Source organism: Planococcus citri, chromosome 3, assembly GCF_950023065.1.
Source record: "Planococcus citri chromosome 3, ihPlaCitr1.1, whole genome shotgun sequence".
In the NCBI taxonomy this organism is placed as follows: Eukaryota; Metazoa; Arthropoda; class Insecta; order Hemiptera; family Pseudococcidae; genus Planococcus; species Planococcus citri.
This window is the reverse complement of record NC_088679.1, coordinates 26,989,275-27,010,769: the sequence shown is the minus strand read 5'-3', so window position 1 is coordinate 27,010,769 and position 21,495 is coordinate 26,989,275. Positions and strand designations below refer to the sequence as shown.

General features: G+C 34.3%; 1 protein-coding gene across 10 annotated transcripts in view; it reads right to left on the bottom strand.

Moving 5' to 3' along the window:
* The window catches only part of tutl (turtle), a 327,343-nt gene that overhangs the window by 29,725 nt on the left and 276,123 nt on the right, over positions 1-21,495 (bottom strand). For 9 of the 10 annotated variants that reach the window (XM_065357958.1, XM_065357962.1, XM_065357961.1 and 6 more), the window contains 2 exons: positions 4,846-4,988; positions 193-427 (listed from right to left, as the gene is read on the bottom strand). In XM_065357958.1, coding sequence (XP_065214030.1) covers positions 193-427; positions 4,846-4,988 — 378 coding nt within the window. The remainder of the gene's footprint in view (positions 1-192; positions 428-4,845; positions 4,989-21,495) is intronic. The other variant, XM_065357963.1, reaches the window with a different exon arrangement.

Genomic DNA, 21,495 nt, shown 5'->3' with positions numbered 1-21,495 from the left:
GAACCTCCAGTACCCCAGTTTTTAAAAAAATTTCAAAAAATAAAAATATGGAGTGACATATCGATTCTTATTAATTCGATGTCTCGACCTCGAATATCTATTTATTTCTCATATTTGATCCCTGGGTATTGCCCCACTCCTCTTTGAAATATGAATATCTTCAAAATAAATAAATCAGATATCTGTACTCACCATGAACATCCAGATGAAACCACGTTCCATTCTTATTCTGCGTGCTAGGTGGACGATTGAGAAAAACGACGCTACATTCGTACCAACCCTGATCCGATTCCTTAATATTAGTTAAATTTAGAGATGCTAATCCATAAGGAGAATCCGCCGTCACCCTGGACACTCGTCCTTCATATCCTTCTCCGCTGTGCGTCGGGTAGTTTTCATACCAAATAAATATCGGTATATTTTTACCCTATACGAAAACCAAAAAAAAATTCCCAATTAAAAAAATATTTCCGCTGATCGAATAGTATATTCGTACGAACAGGAAACTGCACGAAAAAAATTTCATTTTGTTTCAACATATTATTATTCGTACGAATATACTTTTAAATGCTAAATATATGTAATAATTAAAAAACAAAAAAATAAAACAAAAATAGCAGCGTAATATTCGCTCTACTTTGCTTTATACGACTACTTTTAAAAAAGGAAATAAAAAACAGGCAAATTATCGTACTAAAAATAAATAAAAATAAAAAATACATAACGGTGCACATAGCGAAAATAAAACGAATCATTTTTATCAGCAAAATAAGCCTGGTAGTATCCTTTATTCTGGAATGATCGATTTTTTATTTTACACTCCTTTGTTCCAGTTCGATCTACGTTCCAACTACATAAAAAGCTGGAAATTATTTTTTCTAAAAAAAATACAACAGTTTGAAAAAAAACTCGATAGAGGTAAATACAGAAAAATAAATAAATAAAAAATAGGTTTTTACATAACCACACGCAACGTAAAATTAAAAAGCTCTTTGGCTTTTATCACGAATCATGACGTTTCGCTCGTTTCATCTGAATCATTATTTTTCACACTTAAACCATTTAGTATAGCATTTGGCGAAAAAGAGGAAATGAAATAATGAAAACCCCAACTTCAAAGTAGGTATTCTCCGAGTATAAATTAGTTTTTCGTAAATTACATTTACAACTACGCTTTTCGCGCCGAATATTCTCGCGAATTAATTCTAACTGCCAAGTTCTCTTCTTCTTTTTTTTCTCTCCTTTTTCTCGTTTCGAAAAAGCTTACCTTTTAATCGTATTTTAAACATTTTCAAAAAAAATCCGACAATATTTTAGGCGAGTTTTAAAGCTCGCTAGGTATAAAATGCACACGATTTAGATATAGGTATAACCGAGAAAATAAAAAAAGGAACGTTTATGTATGATGAAAAATAATGCTTTATTCGAGCTCCTCCTGTGTGAGGATTTTCTTACATGGCGTACGACTACCTACGGTAATTTAGAGGGATTTAAATATTTCGGCGGATTTTCGAGCCCAAAACCACGTAAAACGTTTTGTTCGTGTAACTTGCAAAATTTCGTCTATACGAACGTGCTCGTCGAAATCTCTCGTCAATTAAAGTTCTTCTTCGTCACTTTAGTCTTTTTTTGTTGCAAGAGTTCAAAAGTCGAGTAAAAGAGATCGATGTTTGAAAATTTCATAAATGTCGTTAAAAGGTCATAAAAATTTAAAGTCTATTATAAATTTTTTTACAAAATCAGAAAACTGATGAGTGATGACATTAATTAATTACTAGAGTGATTATGACAATGAATCATTCATAAATATTTTGAGAAGTCGTTCTGCAAAAAATTGTTTCAGAAAACTCAAAAATTATAGAAAATATAAAGCACTAAGTAAGGAAAAAAAATACTGCTTGAGCGAAGCACGATTTTAAAAATAACTAAAAAGCTTTTTCACTTTTCGAAACAACAAAATTGACTTGTCAATGAAAATGAGCGTTCTAAATTTTGATAGGAATATCTCAAAAACAAAGCCATTAAGGAGAAAACTGTCTGCTCTTCTCAGATAGGAATAATTTTAAGCTGCACAATATCACTAATCTTCATGCTTGATTTTTCCTACAATAAGGGAAGACTGCGCTGTTGTCTAATTGTATATCTGCTATCAGCATTCAAGGATAAGATCCGTGATAAAATCCCTTTTCGGGGTACTGGAGATACTTTTTTTTCATAAATTTTAGACAAATTCTCCATACTTTTTTTCATTATCGGACTCTGAGAGCATTTCAGACAAAACAGTTTTAACAAAACTACATACCTAGCTCAAATTTGGTCTTAAGGCTTAGGTTTGGGGATTAAATTTAAGAGGTCTGAGTAGAATTCACCACAAAACAGAATAAAATTCACGTCTGTACAACTTTTCAAGAGGTGGTGAAAGGAGGGAAATACTAATGATAAGTATATCACAAATTTTTAGTAATTTACCAAAAAAAAAAAAAAAACTGGTAATTTATCAATTATCATAAATGACTTGACAATTCACCGAAGATAACGAATATTTTACCAAAAATTATCAGCGATTCACAAAAATTTAAAAGGCATATACCTAATTTACCGAGAATGACAAGTTATTTACCAAAGATTACCAATAATTAACCAAAAATTACCAAAAACTTGCCAAAAATCACCAGAAATTTTCCATAATTTCCCAATAATTACAAGTAATTTACCAGAAATTACCATAAATTTACCAAAAATTACCAGAAATTTACCAAAAATTACCAGTGATTTACCAAAAATTAACAGTAATTTACCAAAAAATTCCAGTAATTTACCAAAAATTACCAGTAATTTACCAGAAATTACCATTAATTTACCAGAAATTACCATTAATTTACCAGAAATTACCATTAATTTACCAGAAATTACCATTAATTTACCAGAAATTACCATTAATTTACCAGTAATTTACCAGAAATCACCAGTAATTTACCTGAAATCACTTGTAACTTACCAAAAATTACCCGTAATTCACCGAAAAATAGTGAGCAGTAATTTTCATCAAAAATTGTCATGAATTTGTCCATAATTACCAAAGATTTCCAATAATTTTCGAAAAATCGCCGGTAATTTAGGAAAAAATCATCAGTAAAAAACGCAAAAATTACCAGTAATTTACGAAAAATTACTAAAAAGTCGTTTTTTAATATTAGATGCACTCTAACAGTGCTAGAAATTGATGAATTTTTTCTCACGCTCCTTGAAATCTGGCAAAATATTGAGATGTATACAAATTTTTCAAAGTTCTGTTCTTAAAAGTCAAATTTTGGTAAAAATTTTTATTTTCCATTAAAGAAAAAAAAGAAAAAAATAAGGAAAAATCGTATGTTGAAGTGATAAAAAATTTTTATTAATAAAGAGCAAGTAATCTTTTAGGATGCCTTTCTTTCGCGGGTTTCAAGGCAAACGTAAAAAAAATTGACTCAAGCCGTTTATTTTTATCATCACCAAAGATTTATTCAATTTTTTTTATGTACAAGAAAAATTGAAATTTAATATTCCTATAAAATTGTAGTGCGTAAAATTTTTCACCGGTAAAGGCAAAGGGAAAGGGTGGTCAGTTTTTTCTCAAATGGCGTTGCTCTTGAACTATTTCAAGCAAAAGTTGAAAGCTCAACACTCGATTGCATGATGCTTTCCAATCAATTTCATGAAAAAATCGTGTTTTGTTCTATCTTTGAGAAACCGTTTTGAAAAATATAAGTCTTGAAAATGAATTACCACGCAAGACAATACATTCAACTTTAAATGAAAAACATTTTAGGGACACCCTGTAAGTTGGCATTAAATAGTCAGGCACAGATCGAATATTCATCCATAAGGTTGATGCACAGATGATTAAGACATTTGAGGCGTACTCAGTACTGTACCACGTGACCAGTTACATGCATCGAATAATTATTCGCTAGTTAATACAGCAATTTGAAGTCAAACTACACCAGTGTCTGTTAGTTTGCCGATCCTAGAAAATGAAGGGGAAAACATTGAGAAATCTTTGTCGATTCATCGCAGTTGCAGAATTTCTTGAATACAAGTACACATACATAAATTTTGGGCGGGTTAAACGTGATTGTGTCACTTCAAAATAACAGCCAAAATTACCAAAAAGGTCTTTTTTGATTCTAGTTCAATTTCAAAATTAAAAGAGCTTTGATTGATTGAAATTTTCAAAGTGCTCTGAGGTCTTCAATTTCGAGATAGGCAAACAAAATATAGCTTGATTCATTTTTGTAGAATGTTGAAAGCGCCACAAAAAATGTTGCATTCAATTTGCCTACATTCAAAATTGAAGGCGCTGGAACGTTATGAAAAATTTAAATCAATCATAGCTCTTTCAATTTTGATGACTTGAACTGAAAAAAAAACTTTTCGAATTTTCGAGCTCTTTTCGATATTTTGAAAAATGATCTAATAATATTTAACCCATTCCGCAATATTCAAGGAGTTATGCTCCTTCAACTGGTAAGATAGGCAAACCATTCAACACTCGTGTAGTTTAGGTTGCTGTAATGCCAGGCAAACCATTCGAAATCTGTTACCGAACACACAGTATAAATAGAGGCAGATTAGTACTTATTCGTACTCGTACATTGGCAGCTAGGCAAATATATTAATTAATGGTCAGTATAAAAATAATTAATACTTCGTAAACTCGGCAAAACCAAACTCTTTTTTATTTTAATTAAAAAAGAAAGAAAGAAAAAAAACTATAGAAATGCCGTCTAAACATCAAAATACTACATAAGCTTCAGGCTTACACTTAGATAAAAATGAATCGTGTAGAAAAATTGTTGTGCATACCGGTTCTCCTACCTTCTTGCCCCATTGTAAAACGTACGGAACTGGATGATCTCCGGGGAATTCGACTGGACAGTTGAATACGACCGATTCACCCAAAATGGCGGTAATATGCATAGCATCTTGGTAGGAACTATAAGCTATTTCTATAATACAAGAAAATCAAAAAATACTCGTTTATAACCTCAATCCCAATCACATACAGAGCGCCTCAAAACACCGGCGCGTCCATCACCACATGCACACGAACACAAATTGGGGTACAAAGGGTGCGAGGGGGTGCAAAAATAACACAAATTGGTGTAAGGGGGTGAGTGAGATGGAATAGTATGTAGGGGTGGAAAAAAACTGGTTAATAAACAGGTTAATGGTTGGGATTTGCTATTACATGAGACCTTTTCGTGTTTACCAACATATTTACTCTTTTTACTTAAGCCTCTCGGATCCGATTTGCTATGCCAGAGAGAAGCTTAACTCTTTCGCTCGGCGGCTCGTCGCTCGTCGGCAACGCTATATAGAGAACGTAACTGAAAATCCTTAGGAATCCCTGAACTGTAAATAAAATCGCTATTCGTCGACGCCCCAGACACTGCACAGTGTACAGTATATACGGTTGCTTTACAAAATGAAATTTAGCGTTGCCTGCGCCTCCGCTTGCCCCATCTAGCCGATACAAAAGACGGTTAGAATTTAGATATCTCCTAAATTGTAAATAAATTCCGTACTTTTGCAACGGCTTTCATCTGCTTGGGCGAGCTTTCTCGTTCGTTTTGTTGTATACTATATACTCGTCGTCGTCGTACTTCTCTCTCTCGTACACCGAACATCTCCAGCTACCACCAGTAAACTGATAATATGCGCCAATTTAGAATCGTACCTCACTTTTCTTCCTCTTCTTCTTCTTCATCGTCGTCGTCATCATCATCACCATCGCTCGTTCGTTCGTTTTCTTCATCGCCATCTACGCCAGAAATTTCTCGTTTACGTACTCGACATTTAAACCTTGCACATTGTATTTTAACTTTGTTCGTACTCTTCTTTCTCGTGCCTTTTCTCTTGTATATCTTTATACACACTCGACGCGTTATTCCTCCTCAATGACGATAACATCCTTTCTACACGGTATGTACGTATTTGTACCCCTTCAAGGTATATATTTTGCAACCAACTAAATACCTCTTCTTATATAACAAACGGTACGCTATAGTTTTTCGACGTATGCTTATACATAAATTCGACCCCCTCCCCTCTTTCATGCCCTCCCATCATTCGATACCTATCTCTATTTTCAAGTAACCACATTATAGTTATGCTGTCGTTCGCGTTGTAACAAATTTCCTTACAAGTGTCATCGCCGGGTACCATCGTACTATCGTCATCGTATAGTCGCAAAATTTTTCATTAGTCATATAGAAAAACACGACAACACGAGAAAAAAACACGCCACCAAAACATACACTTCGTCGCGACATTTCTACAACTCTTCGATAACATAAAGACGACGGGAAAAAAGGGCGGATCAATGACCTCGATAAAGTTCGATATTTAAACAATGCCAAAGGCGACATTCTATATACACGTAGAAATGACTCTTCCAAACATACCCCGTGCTATTTTATAATGTCGAATGTTTGAGACGATGCTCTCGTAAGTATTTTTTTTTTTTTCATTTTTTGAAATCGTTTGATTAATCTTTGTTTTTTTGATTTGTAGAGATAGAACGAGAAATATGTATTTTAGAATTTTTTTCCTGAAATTTTCAAGTGCTCTGAAGAAATAAAAATGATCTATAGCACCTATTTCGATTGGTGCTCATCAGACACCCTTTGGATCATTTTAGGTTGTTACCAGAAAATCATTTTTACCCCATTTAGAGCAATTTGAAATTTTCAGAGAAAATTGAGAACTCACTGACGGCTTCAGAATGGCCTCAAACGCATGATCTCCCACACCCCCCCCCCCCCAGGAATGGCGTTTGAAATCAGACCATTATTCAGACAGGTTCATTTAGTATCAAGAAATAAAATGTTTGGAAATTGCCTTAAAAATATTTTTTTTGAATTTGTTAAATTTTCAAACATTTACTAAAAATTCAAATATGAACTTCAGCATCTAAAATTTTAGCTACGAGGGTTTAAGGATATGCTCTTTCAATCCAGCTCATTTCTTTTAAATCTGAGAGTGTCAGTTTAAAACAGTTCTTCTGTAAGAGAGAGAAATAGAAGTTGAGCAATTTCTGATGTGAATCAAATTTTTCATTTTTTACCTATTATTAAGCACTTGGAAAACATTTTTTCGATCAAACATTTGTGCTTTTCTTCACTAAGTAACATTTTTTTACAATCAAGTAAGTAAAAATATTCATTTCGGATCATAAAATTATCAAAATAGGTATAAAAAATTTAAAAACCTACAAAAAAGAGCCTTTGATAAGATGTCAATTTTCCTCATTGCTTTTAATCGAAATTCCATCGAAGATTTAAAAATTAATCTGAAGAGCTGAAAACTTGGGTTTTGACTGCTTCCGAAGCACTCAACCCACAAATCCAATGTTTCAGCAAATTCCAGTCAGAGCGCCTCCTCAAGAAGCGTGATTTCCAGATAAAAGTGAACACCTCATTGTCAGAAAAATACGAACATCTGTAGGTATCATTTAAAATGGCCGAATCAGTGTTTCTGAGAACAGTGTAATTGTGGGAATCAGACGGGCAGATCACTGAAAAATTATCACTGATTTCATCGTTTTCAATTCTTTGCCAAAGTGTTCATTTTGCTTTACGTGTTTCCAGTTTGAAATTCTCAAAAATGGAAACCTAATTTCTAGCTGATTACACAGAAGGTTAAAATCATTCTGTACATTTCAGAAAAGCTACACATTTTTTGAAAAACTGTTGTTTTGAGAGGTCAAGATTGAATTTGAAATGCATTTTCATTCATTTCACACAAAACTTGCATGGTTACTTTACTCCATTTTGAAAGGATCACTTACCTACTGTTTCATAAGAAATATAATCATTTTTCTAAACCTCAAAATCTTTCAAAGAATAATTCATAAAAATCTTGAAAACTAAAATGAAACTTTTTTCAATGAAAAATTTCTCAAAGTTGCGTGAACATTAAAATTCGAATTATTTCAAAAAGTATGGATACAAATTTCTTCAAGAACCTGGCTACATCACAAAAGTTTTACTTAAAATATGTAATCAACTTGACTGACCGCAATCTTGAAAATTAAATTTTAATTTTGGGTTTTTTACTCACTCTGAAAGGGGAAAAAAATTAGCTAAAGCCTAAATAATCCACAGAAAACTAGAGAAAAAAACTTCTATGGTCTGTCTCCGTCGCAAAGTCAAAAACCTGGAGAAAGGGAAAACCCTCCACAGAAGCAGTTAATAGCAGAACAATAATTGAAAAAATCTAAAATAAACTAAAAGTAGGTAAGTATATCATTTCAAATCTCTACCCAGATCAACACCTCAAGAAGGAAGTGCACACAATGAGAGAGATCAAGGGACAATAATAGACTTTGTTTCAATTTGAAGGGCACACTCAACGGATGAATTTACTGAAGAAGACAACGGAAATAGAGGACAAGGAGGTTGAAAATACGAGGTTACATTTTCCTCGTTTGTGGCAAATACTTTAGAGAAGAAAGGAAAAAACACAATTTTATTTGTATCTGGAAATAAACAGTTATATTGAAAATTGAGACTTTTAGTACCTATACCTACAGTTGAATAGAACCCCTTCCACCACAGGATCCCACAAAAAAACCTTTTGTAGGAATTAGTCCGAATACATCCTCTCATTTCATCTAAAATTCCTGGACTATCACTCTAAAAGGATAAAAATTTAGCTAAAGCCTAAAGAATCCACAGAAAACTAGAGAAAAAGACTTCTACGATCTGTATTCGTGCAGAAGTAAAAATCTGGAGAAAAAAAACCTTCAAACAACCGTACAAATATTACTGAAGACAAATTGAAAATGAATTAAAAGTAAGTATATCATTTCAAATCTTTACCCAGATCAACATCTCAAGAAGGAAGTGCACGCAATGAGAGATCAAGGAACAATAAAGGACTTTTTTTTTAATTTGAAGGGCACACCCAACGTGAATTTACTGAGCAAGTCAACAGAAATAGGGGATGAGGAGGTTGAAAATACGAGGTTACGTTTTCCTCGTTTGTGTCAAATATTTTGGAGAAAAACGAAAAAAAACATAATTTTACTTGAACAAATAGTGTCCTTTCCAACATCTATTTATGATCTCATCTCTGATATTTATACGTCTTGAAAAGCTAGAGCAGAAACTCAAAAAATCTGTAGCCTCAGCCACCCTCCCCACCACACTTCAGCAATGAATAATAAATCAAAAAACGGAGCATTAGAGACTCATCATCTCAAAGCTATTACCTCCTACACCTATACCACCGCATCGTGATCGTATAATAACACTCACAAAATGATACCAATTACTCTTCGCAAGTATGTAGGTAAATTACTCGAGTAAAATGAAATATCCGATCCGACCTTTTAAAACGATACCACCGACGACGACGACGACGGGACGACGACACGAGAACGAAGTTATAATAATTCTCGGAGTCTCGACGATGAACGTGGATTCGAAAAGTTATAAAAGTCGAAGTCGAGTTCTCAACAGCATCAGCGAGTAAATCTCATCGGAATTTAAACGAATTTCTCGCGTAATTATTGGCTTTCATTTCGCCGTATTATCGTTCAAATTAGCATGTTAAAGTAATCTCAACCACACGATAGCGTAATACTAACGTTATTATCATTCACTTGAAAGTCTTCCTCTCTCTATCTCTCGATGCAACCAACCAACCACCGTACCAGTATAAATTTCGAATTAAATCAATTACATAGTTTACCCTACTTACATATGTACCTCGTTCCCATACACATACGAGTGTGGGAGTAGATAAATAGATATAGATATAATGTAGTCAAACAGTACGTACGTTCGGATGGTATTTACCAATACCAGATTCTGGTGCAGAATGAAAAAAAAAAACACGTATTTCCATCGATTTACATTCCAAGTTTATTTTTGGGTTCGAAAAATTCGCCATGTTTTTGTAATTTTAGCGAAAGGTACTAGGTACTTTCCCATTTTACTACGGTGTTTCCTTTTAGCACATTGTAATAGGGTGTTTCTAAAATATATCAGAATATCATTAACATTTTCAGAAGATATTCGAGAGAAAAATCAGCGAACTTCATCGGGTCAATCGCCAATGCAACGTTAGATCGTGTTCACTGTGAACTCGCGGATAAGTTGTTGTACTTTTTGTATTTTGATACTCATCACCAAAAACATAACAACTCAAGATGACAAAGATTCTATGCAAGAAATGAGAAAACGTTATAAAATCAAAGTTTTCTTTGTATTACTCATTGTAATTGTTGTACATTGAAGTAAGTGATCGTCTTTCTTTCAGCAAGTTACATATTGACTAGTCGAAGCTTCAAATCGTTCTGGAGCAATGGAGCATCCACCGAATATTTTGATCTTCCAGCTGGATTTGGAAAGATCACCCTAGAAGCATGCATGCTGAATTTCGTTCGAGCTGTTTCGAGATTTACTTGAGAACAAAAACACCCAAATATCTACTGGAGGCTTAAGAACAACCCGAAACAGCAAACAATTTATTAGAGCGGTTTGAAAATAGAATATTCAATGAAATTCCAGCTAACAAATTCAAATTTTCAAAAAATTTACCAAATATCGAAAAATAAAACCCAGCGCGTTTAAAATTTTACAAGCGTAAGGTCCTCTACAATTGAAAAAATTGCATAAAAATGTTGTTTGTGCCCAAGAGTCTGACTGAAGTAGTGCTACCAAATTCCGAATATTACCAGGAATTTCCCAAAAATTCCTAGGTAGTAATTTACCAAAAAATTACCTACTAATAATTTATCGAACGTTACCAACTGGTATTTTCTAAAAATGACTTCCTGGTAATTTACCAAAAAATACTATTAATTTGCAAAAAAAAAAAAAAAATATGTACTACATAGTAGTAAGTAAATTACAAAAAATTATCAGATTATTCATCTACTAAAAATTGTTAGTGTTTCATTGACACTTACCAGTAATTCACCAAAAATTACCACCATTTAATTTTATCAACAATTACCGCTGACTATAGCTATAGTCTATCAAAAATAACCGATCATTTAAACCGAAATTTAAAGAAATTTACTGTAAGTAACTGGTAACTTTTGATGAATTAGTGGTAATTTTAATTAACTTACTGGTGATTTCTGGCAAAATATTGGTAGATGTTTTTTTAGTAAATTTGATAATTAGTAATTTCTTGTAAATTATTAGTAGATAGGTAATTTTACTTTTCATGACTGTTGCAGACCTGTAAGAATGGAATAGCAATCGGTGAAGCTATAGTATGTGATATTTATAGATGAGACAGCAGTATGGTTGTCAATATAGAACTGGACTCCAAAAACTTGTCCTTGCTAAAGTGTGTGGAAGAGCCAGAAGAGCCCACCCTCAAAGTGCTCTCATTTAAAACCCCAGAACTGGATGCATCCTACACACACACACTAACAGTCTTCCTAAATGTTTGATAAATTTTTACATAATTAGGTATAGATACTTAAGCTCTATAACTGGGTGCCTTTTTGTATCGCGGTTTTTATTGAAGTTTTTATTAACTGCGTTATTTAAAAAGAAGAATGGCTGAGGTGGCAACATCGACCCTGAAAGTGAAAATAAGACTAAATTTACTTAGATTATGTTATTTTGCTGTTCAGAGTGGTTTTTATAAGAAAAGACGCTAATGTTTCAGTACCATGTTCACTGGTACTGATCTGATACAGAAGATTCAAAAAATCAATATGTTGAATTCAACAAGTGAACTATAGGTGTGGTGATTTTGTGATTGATGCTATTTCGCATCGCGTGTTCACTGGGCTCATCAAATTTCATTTCAGCTTATTGTTTGTTTTATTTTTTTATAAAAATAGAAAAATGTGTGGACAAGGAGGACAAGATAACAACGAACACTGATGAGATTTTCTCCAATGCTTAGTGCTACTGCTATTTGGTAGTAACAACATCAACATACTTCAACCAGTGACGACATTGAGGACTTGAAACAAGTAAGTAATTTTCAATTTTTTCTTTCAATTTAAAATCAAAGAAAACATTTTAATAATAATAACTGGTACGAAAAATTATATTATGAGTAATTTACTGTAGACAAGCAATATTGGTTAATTAATTAGTAGTCTGATAAAATATTGGTTATAATTAATCGTAAATCATTAGTAAATTTACTGTAAATTACAGGCAATATTTAGAAAATATCTGGTAGGTAATTACTAATAATTTTTGGTAAATTACTGTTAATATGGTAATTATTAATGAATTAATGGTAACTGGTAAGGAATTTGTGAATTTTTGGTAAATTAGTGGTAGTTTTTGACTTTTTGACAAGCTAAAATGGTACTTTTTGGTAAATTAATAGATAGGTACTTAGTGGATAATTTCTGAAAAACTTGAAAAAAAGTCAACTCCAACAATTACATCGGACTTTGAATAACTTGGAAAAGAAATTAAGAATTTCTGACATTCTGAATATGTGATTAACATTTACCTAACTGAATTTTCAGATATTGAGTCTGACACTTAAGAACTTAAACATCACTAACAATTCTTAACATTATGTTAGACTTTTTAAAATTTTTAAAATGACTAATTTTAGCAGTTTTTAAATTTTGAAGTAAGCAGAATTTCAGATTTTCTAATTTTCAAAAAACTTCATTAAAAAACAATAAAGCCAAGGCACAAATTTTCAAAATTTGTTTTTGTTTCTTCAAATCCATACTTTCAAGGTAGGTATTTTGCAAGAACTAGAAAATTCAAAAATCCTCCTTAGGCTTCAACATTGAAAGGAAAACCATGGCATAACTTAGGTATACCAGATGGCTGCACAACCACCCTAATATAGAGACCATTGTCCTGCTTGATGTTGCATTGTTGCATAGAACACCCATTGCCTTAAAAGGCAACACATTTTTGATATGTGAAGTTATTTTGTATAATATTGCACTGTGATTAATTAGTTGTAAACTTATATTTATTGGTGCAAGTCAGATAGTGAAATAAATAGATTTTTTTAAAAAAAGGCTTCAAGATTTCTCAAAACTTGATACCAGAAAAATCAGCTTCTATTTCTTAATTATTCCGTCAAACTTTTACTTTATAATGAGAAATGAGCTAAATCATAATTTTCAAAAAATCGCAAAAAATCTAAAATGAAATTTAACATCTAAAATGTTGCATGCTGGCATATTTTTGAACGATTTTTCAATCATTTCGTCTCCAATGAGTATGTCTTGTAATTATTTCCCAAATTAGCAAGTGATATTCTTCTCCAGTAAATCTTAAAAATATGCCAACACCTGCGCTGAAGATTGAATGCCTTTACAGAACACCCTGTAAATATCATATTTCTTCCAACGAACTAAAAACTCGCATTTTTTCTACCCCGGATAGTTATACGAGGCGATGAGTTATTTTTGCAATTTTATACTAAATCACAATATGGCTGTTCTGCGCCAGGAGTATCAGTAGTACTTGGCGGTCGAAAGTTATACTCGGTCGACACCTTACGTTAGCTTTGGTTTCAGCTGCAGCAAGAAAAATAATAAACGCCGAGAGCGGAGAACTCGCCCAAAATACGCGAATATTCACGCAAACCGAGCTGTACTGTGGCCGGGGGGGGGGGGTAAGACAGGGTAACGGGTGTTAGCTTTTATTAGACGCGTAATACGTGATGAGTTTCGTTATTACAATAACGAATAAAATACCGAATTTCGTTCACCTTAAAATGGCTAAAGTTTTAACAACGGTGTGCGAGCAGCTTTTCTAGGTACTTTCGCCAACATCATGTACGCCAACAATGAGCCTCGACGATGGCAAAGTTTTGCACAATACAATGTCGTATATATATATACAGTACCTACTACGCCGCCTCCTTCATATTCGCGAGACTTATTTCGTCTATTTCGTACAACGACTACGACTACGACGACTACGACATCCTTCCCTTTAAATGTTGAATAACACACGCATCAAAGCGTACAGACACGAAGAAAAGAAAATAACTACGGCTTTTAGCATTATTACTACTGTAAGGCCATTCGTATTCCTTCCTAATTTCCCAGCAACATTATGTGTGTACGAGTGTACGAGTATATGCCTCAGCAAGAAGCAGGCACGTAGTACCGAGCACCTCATCCAGTCTATTACATTGGCAGAATACTAGTTAAAGGTACATATTTTGAAAGCCTCTCTCGTCAGCGTATAGTACGACGAGTTCTCGCGTATCCTTCTCTCGTGTACACCTAAGGCATCCATCTTTCTCTACTTTACACCCCGTTTTACCTCCTCAAAAACAATACTCACGCGGCATTGTTTTACAATACCTACGAAACGAAACTCGACAGCCAAACTGAAATACACGACGTTTTCCGCAGGGTGAGAGCGAGGGCGATATGATGACGTGAAATATCGCTAAAACCACTTGATAAAACATCATTGTGTCATCCATTGCAGCTTATTACATACATGTATAGAACAGAGATACGGTGGAGAAAGGAGATGTAATTTTTGAAATATAAAAAAATTCAATAAAAAGGACACCCAGGTGAATAAAAAATTATTTTTTTTGGAATTTTTCTTGGATATTGAGAGGTTGTATAAATTCTAAGGTACAAGTTTAAATGAACAGTAAGTAACCTTGATTTTTTTCTACATTAGCTTTACTTCTCAACCTTTTATAACTATCGATTTCAAAATCCTTAACCAATAAAATAATTCATATGCAGCTCACTTCTTCCTCCCACCCCCTCCGCCCCAACAGCCATTAAATTTCCATTATCATACATCCAGTCGCAGCTATGCTATATGGACAGGTAAGTAATGTTTTTTTTTCAACTCTGTAAACCATCCTGGATCCTACGTATTCCTGCAGCTCAACACATTCACAATGGCACCGCTTTTTCTCCACGCTACAGAGAGAAGTCATCGTCCTGTACTAGCAGCTTTTACGCGGGTATCTCGCTAAAATGATTTATTTTCCACGTCGAGCACGCACGCCACGCCAAGTTTAATTTGAATCAACGTAGGTATAATGAAAGAGATAGCAGCTCAACCCCGAGCACGTTTCGATAAATCATCGTATGTTTTCATCTCCATCTCTTCTCTCGTAGTAAACGGTACGAGGCTGGAAATCGAGCCACATTCGTCACACTTTGAAGGCGGGTTTTCGATATTTTAATAGCTACGAATTAGGGTTGCAAAAAATCGGTCACCTAATTCGCTCGACGAAAAAAAAAAACGACGCATTTGCATCAATACTTTGTGAGCTACCAGTTAAGTTGCTGTTTTCATCGATTCAATAATCAGCTCTTCGTTCAATTTATCATGACTGATTGTCTAACTTGAGATGTCGCGAGGGGAAATGGAGGCATTGAACCTGGGCTCACTCATTTTTCAAAAGGGCCCAATAATAAGAGCCAGAGACGACTAATAATGAATTTTAGACCATAAAGGTATACACCTGGGTCATTCCTGCGATTTAGCACATCTACGTTTTTTTTTCGGTTTCTTATGTATTAGTTACTCGTACTTATTAGGAAACAAAAGAAAATCTCCAGCACTGGCCTCCCCGACCTCCTTGAGGGAGGAATGCAGGGTGTCTTTTTTCTCAGCAGCTGGAATTTATCAACATTAAAGCACCTCAACGTAATGCTCAACTTTGAAGTCTAATAGCTTGAGGCAGCTGCAACTAGGAGAAAATCTTCTTGCAGCTTATCAGAGGTAATCAAGAACAGTTCAAAGTTCAAAGCTGAACTTTGTTAAAAAGCTCAATAATTGAAAAAAAAATCCAAGAAGCATACATTTTTACGATGTTTGCAATCGTGAAATTTTTGCGATAAGGGAAGGAAGGGAGGACGTATGGATCATCGAAATTTTGATCAAAATTTAACCACTGAATATGAATATCGACTCATTTTTTTGATTCGACCCCTGCCACCGTCTTTATTGCTCCCCCAATTTTTTGAAAATTAAAAAATTGAAAAAATTGTGTGACATAATATGGTTTACTGGGTTTTCGAGATCGCTGATTACGACAAATATGGACTTTTATTTTTAAAAAAAAAGACCTCTCCAAAGTCCCTTTCGACCATCAAAATTCACAAAAAATTGAAAAAATCGGGTGACAAATGGTTTAACCCTATTAATATGTTTTTGAAAGCGTTGAAAACAATTAATATTAGCTGTGATACTCTCATAGGCTCTCCAATTCCCTAAAGTTTGAATGAACTGGAATTATTAAGGGTTATTAGCATTTTCAGTGATGCTAATCATGATAAGCAAAATAGTTTGACAGTTTTTGGAAAGAATTCAACGAAATTGTATGAAATATAATATCAACATAAAAATACGTAGTCAGATTTTCAGAAAATTTGTTGCTTTATTCTGTTGCTCACTATCGAACCGTCTGAGATGTATCCTAAAATATCATGATGGCCTCAACCCCCCCCCCCCCCGCCCAACAAAATATTTCGAGTGGTCTTTCAAAAAAAAACTGTTTCACAAAATTTCGAAGTCAAAAGAGAGCAACAAATGGGGCAACAGATCTTGTGAAGACTAAACTTCGCACATCCATCAATTAGAAAATTTTAGGGACCTATAAGAACATTGGAGAGGCCGAAATGAAAAAATAAGCTGATACTCGAATTCACCAGCGCTCCTAAAAAGCCAAAAAGTCAATTATATCGGGCGATTTTTTTCAATTACATATCAGGATATTTGGAAAGCAATGATGGGCATTAGAGGGGTCGAATCGAAAAATCGAGTCAATATTCGCATTTAGCTATTTCGAAAACGTATAAAACAATGTGTCGCACAATATTTCAGATTTTTTGTATTAGTAGTGTTGTAAATCATGTAACAATGTATGGTTCTTGGATTTTTTCCCTCAAATTTATAAATTAGAAACACCTGGCTCAAAAATTCATTGAGAAAATGTTTTGAAAATTAAGCTTTGAAACCCCACGAGCCGATTTTCTCCATTTTCCAACAGTCCTAAGCAATTGGATTTCAAAATTTGGGCATAATGTGGGAAAATTTCAGCTGCTGAAAAAATACCACCCCATCTGCTTTAAGGACTGGGGGGAGGGAACGATGGAGATTTCATCCCCCCCCCCCCCCGAATAAGCTAAATAAGGAACCGAAAAAAAAAAAGAATTTTGGGCCAAATCGGAGGACCTGCTATCCGATAATTGGTTCGGAATGATATGACACACGACAATTTTCGTTCATTTCTGCCCAACATTTTTTTTTTTTTTTTTACGATCACAGTCAGCAAAAAATCAGGAATATCATTTCATTCATTCAAAATAGGTACCTGTTGTTGAAAACAAAATTCATAAATTCATTTTGAAAAACAGAATTTAATATGTAAGTATGGGTAAGTACCTAGAATTCATATCTACTATTTCGAAAAATTGGTACTTTTCAGTTTTCAGAGTGAATAGCATTAAGTATTGGGTTTCATTATTCCCAAAATATTAATTGATTATAATATCATATAAAAAATCGTAACTAGCAAAATAAAAAAAAAAAAAAAACACTTGATTTTTTATACCTAAGTGAACCGCGAAGGTCTAATACAACACCATGCTGATTTGACCACAAATTCATCAAAAAATTTCAACCTTCACGTTCTTTTTCTAAATAAAAATTTATCAAAATGTGATAATTCTTCCTCGAGTCGATTTTTCATGAAAGTAGCCAAACCAATACTCGGTTTTGGCCCTCTTCAAAAAGTTTCCATTCCAATGTTTACACCCCCCTCGCCCCCTCTTCTTATTTAAAAGGCACGTATGAACCATCACAACCCCTCCGAATCATTTCACACCAACTAAAAATAATAATTGCTCGCGAAATCCTCGTAAAAAGAAATCTTCGCCCAGAAACAAAAGACCTACCGCGTGAGCCGAACCTCGTAAAATTCGCCTTTTCACGCAAAAATCCACTAAAAACACAAACGTATACGCAACGAAACCGCATCATATAACGAACGAATACGAGAACAAACCCATCGAAAAACACGACTATAGAGCGTAAAACGCACCAATATGACGACGTAGTCATTAAACGATGGAAAACTTTTGCAAATGGTAACCTTATCCACACATAAACGTACATGGTGGTTAACGATACACCATCAGGCCAGGCCACGTAGACATGCACGAGGGGGTGAGTACACCTTCTCCACTTTTCATCTCTATTTTCGTATTCAATGGTAGAGTAGAAGAAAAAAACCACCACCAGCATCGTGAAATTCTCTCCTCTCGTCTTATAAGCCGATACCTACTCTTGAAAATATGCACACAAGATTTCGAGTACTGTAACCGAATGTATGTAACAAAGCCACCAAAGGAAAATGTTTTGTTTAAGCGTCGTATAACGATCAAAACAGGAAAAAAAGAAGAAAGAAGTTTCTGAGTACCCTTCCGCGTATAGGTATATGTACGTATAACTTTACTATACACGTTTTTTTGAAAAAAGTTTTTAAAAAATATATAACAAGTGTCGCGTGTTGAAAATTGTATAAGTTTTCAATTAAGGTGACGCGACGTGTGGTGACAAATACGACTGACGTATAAATGAAAAAAAAAAACACATTGGTGTCGATTTTTCGTCATTATAATTGTTCCAATTATCGTATCTATACTTTTAATGTTTATAAGTATTCGTTGAAGAGTTTTAGTTTTTTCAGCCCACTTTCTTTCACAAACCCCAGAAATATGCATATGGTGTTTTTGAATGAAACCTGCATATTTTCAAACCCATCTAGTAAGTAATTTCTTTCACGAACGTTTTCGCAGGTAGATCGTATAGTTAGGCATATAGCTCGGCTGGTGCAAAATGTCACATCAATTTTACACCAACGTATCACGCCTTTGCACACACGTACCAACTTATGCAACCTATGCCAGAAAAACACGAGTACAATGCTTTAGTCGAGCGGATACTGTACTCGGAGAGGCATTATTTCTTACACTACATTGGTATTCATTCGGCATATACAGAGCGTGTGACCGTTTCGAATACGTTTTCGCCGAATCATACTCGATGCGGTAAATCACACATATGGTTTGGCTTTTTTTCTCCATCATTCTCTTCCGCTTACGTTAGCCTTTCCTTTAGCATACGTGTTTTTTACCCCGGCTACATACGTGTTTCTTTTGTTTTTCTATACCTCTCTTCGTTCTATCGTACGTATTAAAGTGTGTAGGTAGAACCTGTCCATTCCTCCCATGGTCTGATACTTTAACGTAGTATTTTGGCTTTTGCACAGCGTTCGACATTTTGCCAAACCTTTTTTTGAAAAGAATTTCCTTCGCTTTATCGCGCGTCTTGTGCTTTTCCCTCGTGTGCATACATAGTCGTACGTATATCGACGACTTAACACCGAGAACACGTACGAGTAGTACACACCGGAAGAAAAACCAATGTCAGATAAATGAAGTGTACCCTTTTTTTTTCTTCTCCGACCCAATCACCACCAATTTATCGATTGATTCGAATCGAGTTAATATTTTTCTCGATTTGAAAAAATTAAACCTATAGCTTGAGCGACAGAATTCTAAATTTGCTACACACAGTAATGGGTGTTCTAAAATTGAGGTTATGAATATTTTTCTGGTAATGAGGCAGCCTAAACTGAATCAATAAGGTCATTGGTGGAGATTTTTGAAAATTTTTTTCGAACGTATCTTTCTCTCAAAATAGACATTTTAAGTCTTTCAAAGCATTTTTGGGTATCTCCTTTTGTTAGAGGCGAAATTACAAAGAAAAAACATCATGTATCTCACCTAGATGTACCTACAATACGTACAGGGTGTCCAGGGAGGGGTCGTACAAGATAAACAAGTTGCCTATTTTGAAAATTGAAGGGGTAAAATGACTTCAATAAAAAAAAAAAAAAAAAAAATAGAAAATAAAACAGGTATAGTATAATGAAAATTTTGACGTTGGGAGCTAGAAGTACATTTTGAAACTGAGAAAACTTTGTCCTCACAAATTTTTGCCATACTTGAAAATTGAAGGGGCTACGACCAGTGACCACATTTCTATTTTAAAAATTTTAGGGAAAAAATCAATATCAGAAATGAATTGTTCGTTCAAAATTAACCAAATCTCGTACTCTTTAATTTTTTGACCAGGTCAAAATCGAAGAAGCTACACGACATTTAATGGACAAATAATTTCAAAAAAGTTGAGCAACCCTTGAAATTTCTCATAAATGTACTTTGAATGTCGCTTAGCTCCTCTAGTTTTGGCCTGGGCCAAAAATTGAAGAGCACAAGATTTGATTAATTTCAAGCATACAACCTATTTCCGCCATTGATTTTTTTCTAATTAGAAATGTGATCGTGGCCCCTTCAATTTTCAAGTTGGGCCAAAATTTGTAAGGAGAAAATTTGCTTACATATTACTAGTTCCCACCTTCAAAATTTTCATTTTATCTGTTTTTTTTTTTTAAATTCAAGTCATTTTGCCCCTTCAATTTTCAAAATAGGCAATGTGTTTACCTTACTTTTTTTTTGCTCGTACCCAGTTATATTCAAATCTGAAGTTGATTCAAAAAAACTATTTTTTTTCACCATTTTTCTCTTTAACTTTTCTGGGCAAGAAGTGCTGAATAACACTTTCATTTACCAGGGCGACACAGCAAGCTACATACCTACATCACGAAATTTTGTAAGCTTGTATTAATCATATTCGTAGTCATTCCTCCCTCTCTCTCTATGGGTTGAATAACTTAACAAAGAATATCAACTCAGACTTGAAACTCTTGAAAATATGGTTTACAGCTCATGGGCTCATCCCTAACATTAAAAAGTCTCATATAATGCTTTTTGGTTTTCGAAATGTCTCAAGTTTGGAGAATTCCTGCTTCCTACATGAGAGAACAAACTGTAAGCTGGACTGCCAATGCCCACCACTTTCTCAAGTAAACTCATTCAATTATTTGGGAATGAAACTGGACTCCAAATTCTTATGGGATGAGCATAGTTTCCTTTTGCAGTCAAAGTTGAGAAAGTTGAATGTTTTATTATTTTATCTTTTCTAGGCACCATCTAAGGGGAAGCTATTATGTTCTGTTTGATTCGGTGTTAAGATTTGGCATGCTAGTGTGGGGTGGAGCGGCAAATCAGCATCTGGAACCACTTAGGAGTCCTTCAAAACTGGGCAATTAGACATCTGGCTGGGTTAGAGCGTCGAGACAACACTGACAAAGTCCTATAAAGAACTTGAAATACTAGACCTAGATAACCTTATAGGTAGCTACAGCATCTTTTGCTCATGAGAGAGGAGAGCTTGGTTTGAGGTTGGAGTGCAGAGATGAGCAGGGTTGAGAAGAGGGGATCGTAAGGTGAGTGTACCCCAATTTTGGAATGAGAGGGCTCGTATGCAAGCTGTGTATAAAATCACCCGTATCTACAATTCAATACCAGTAACCACTTAAAAAAATAAATACTCTATTCAAGGATCACTTGCTCGCTGATGCCTAGGCCTT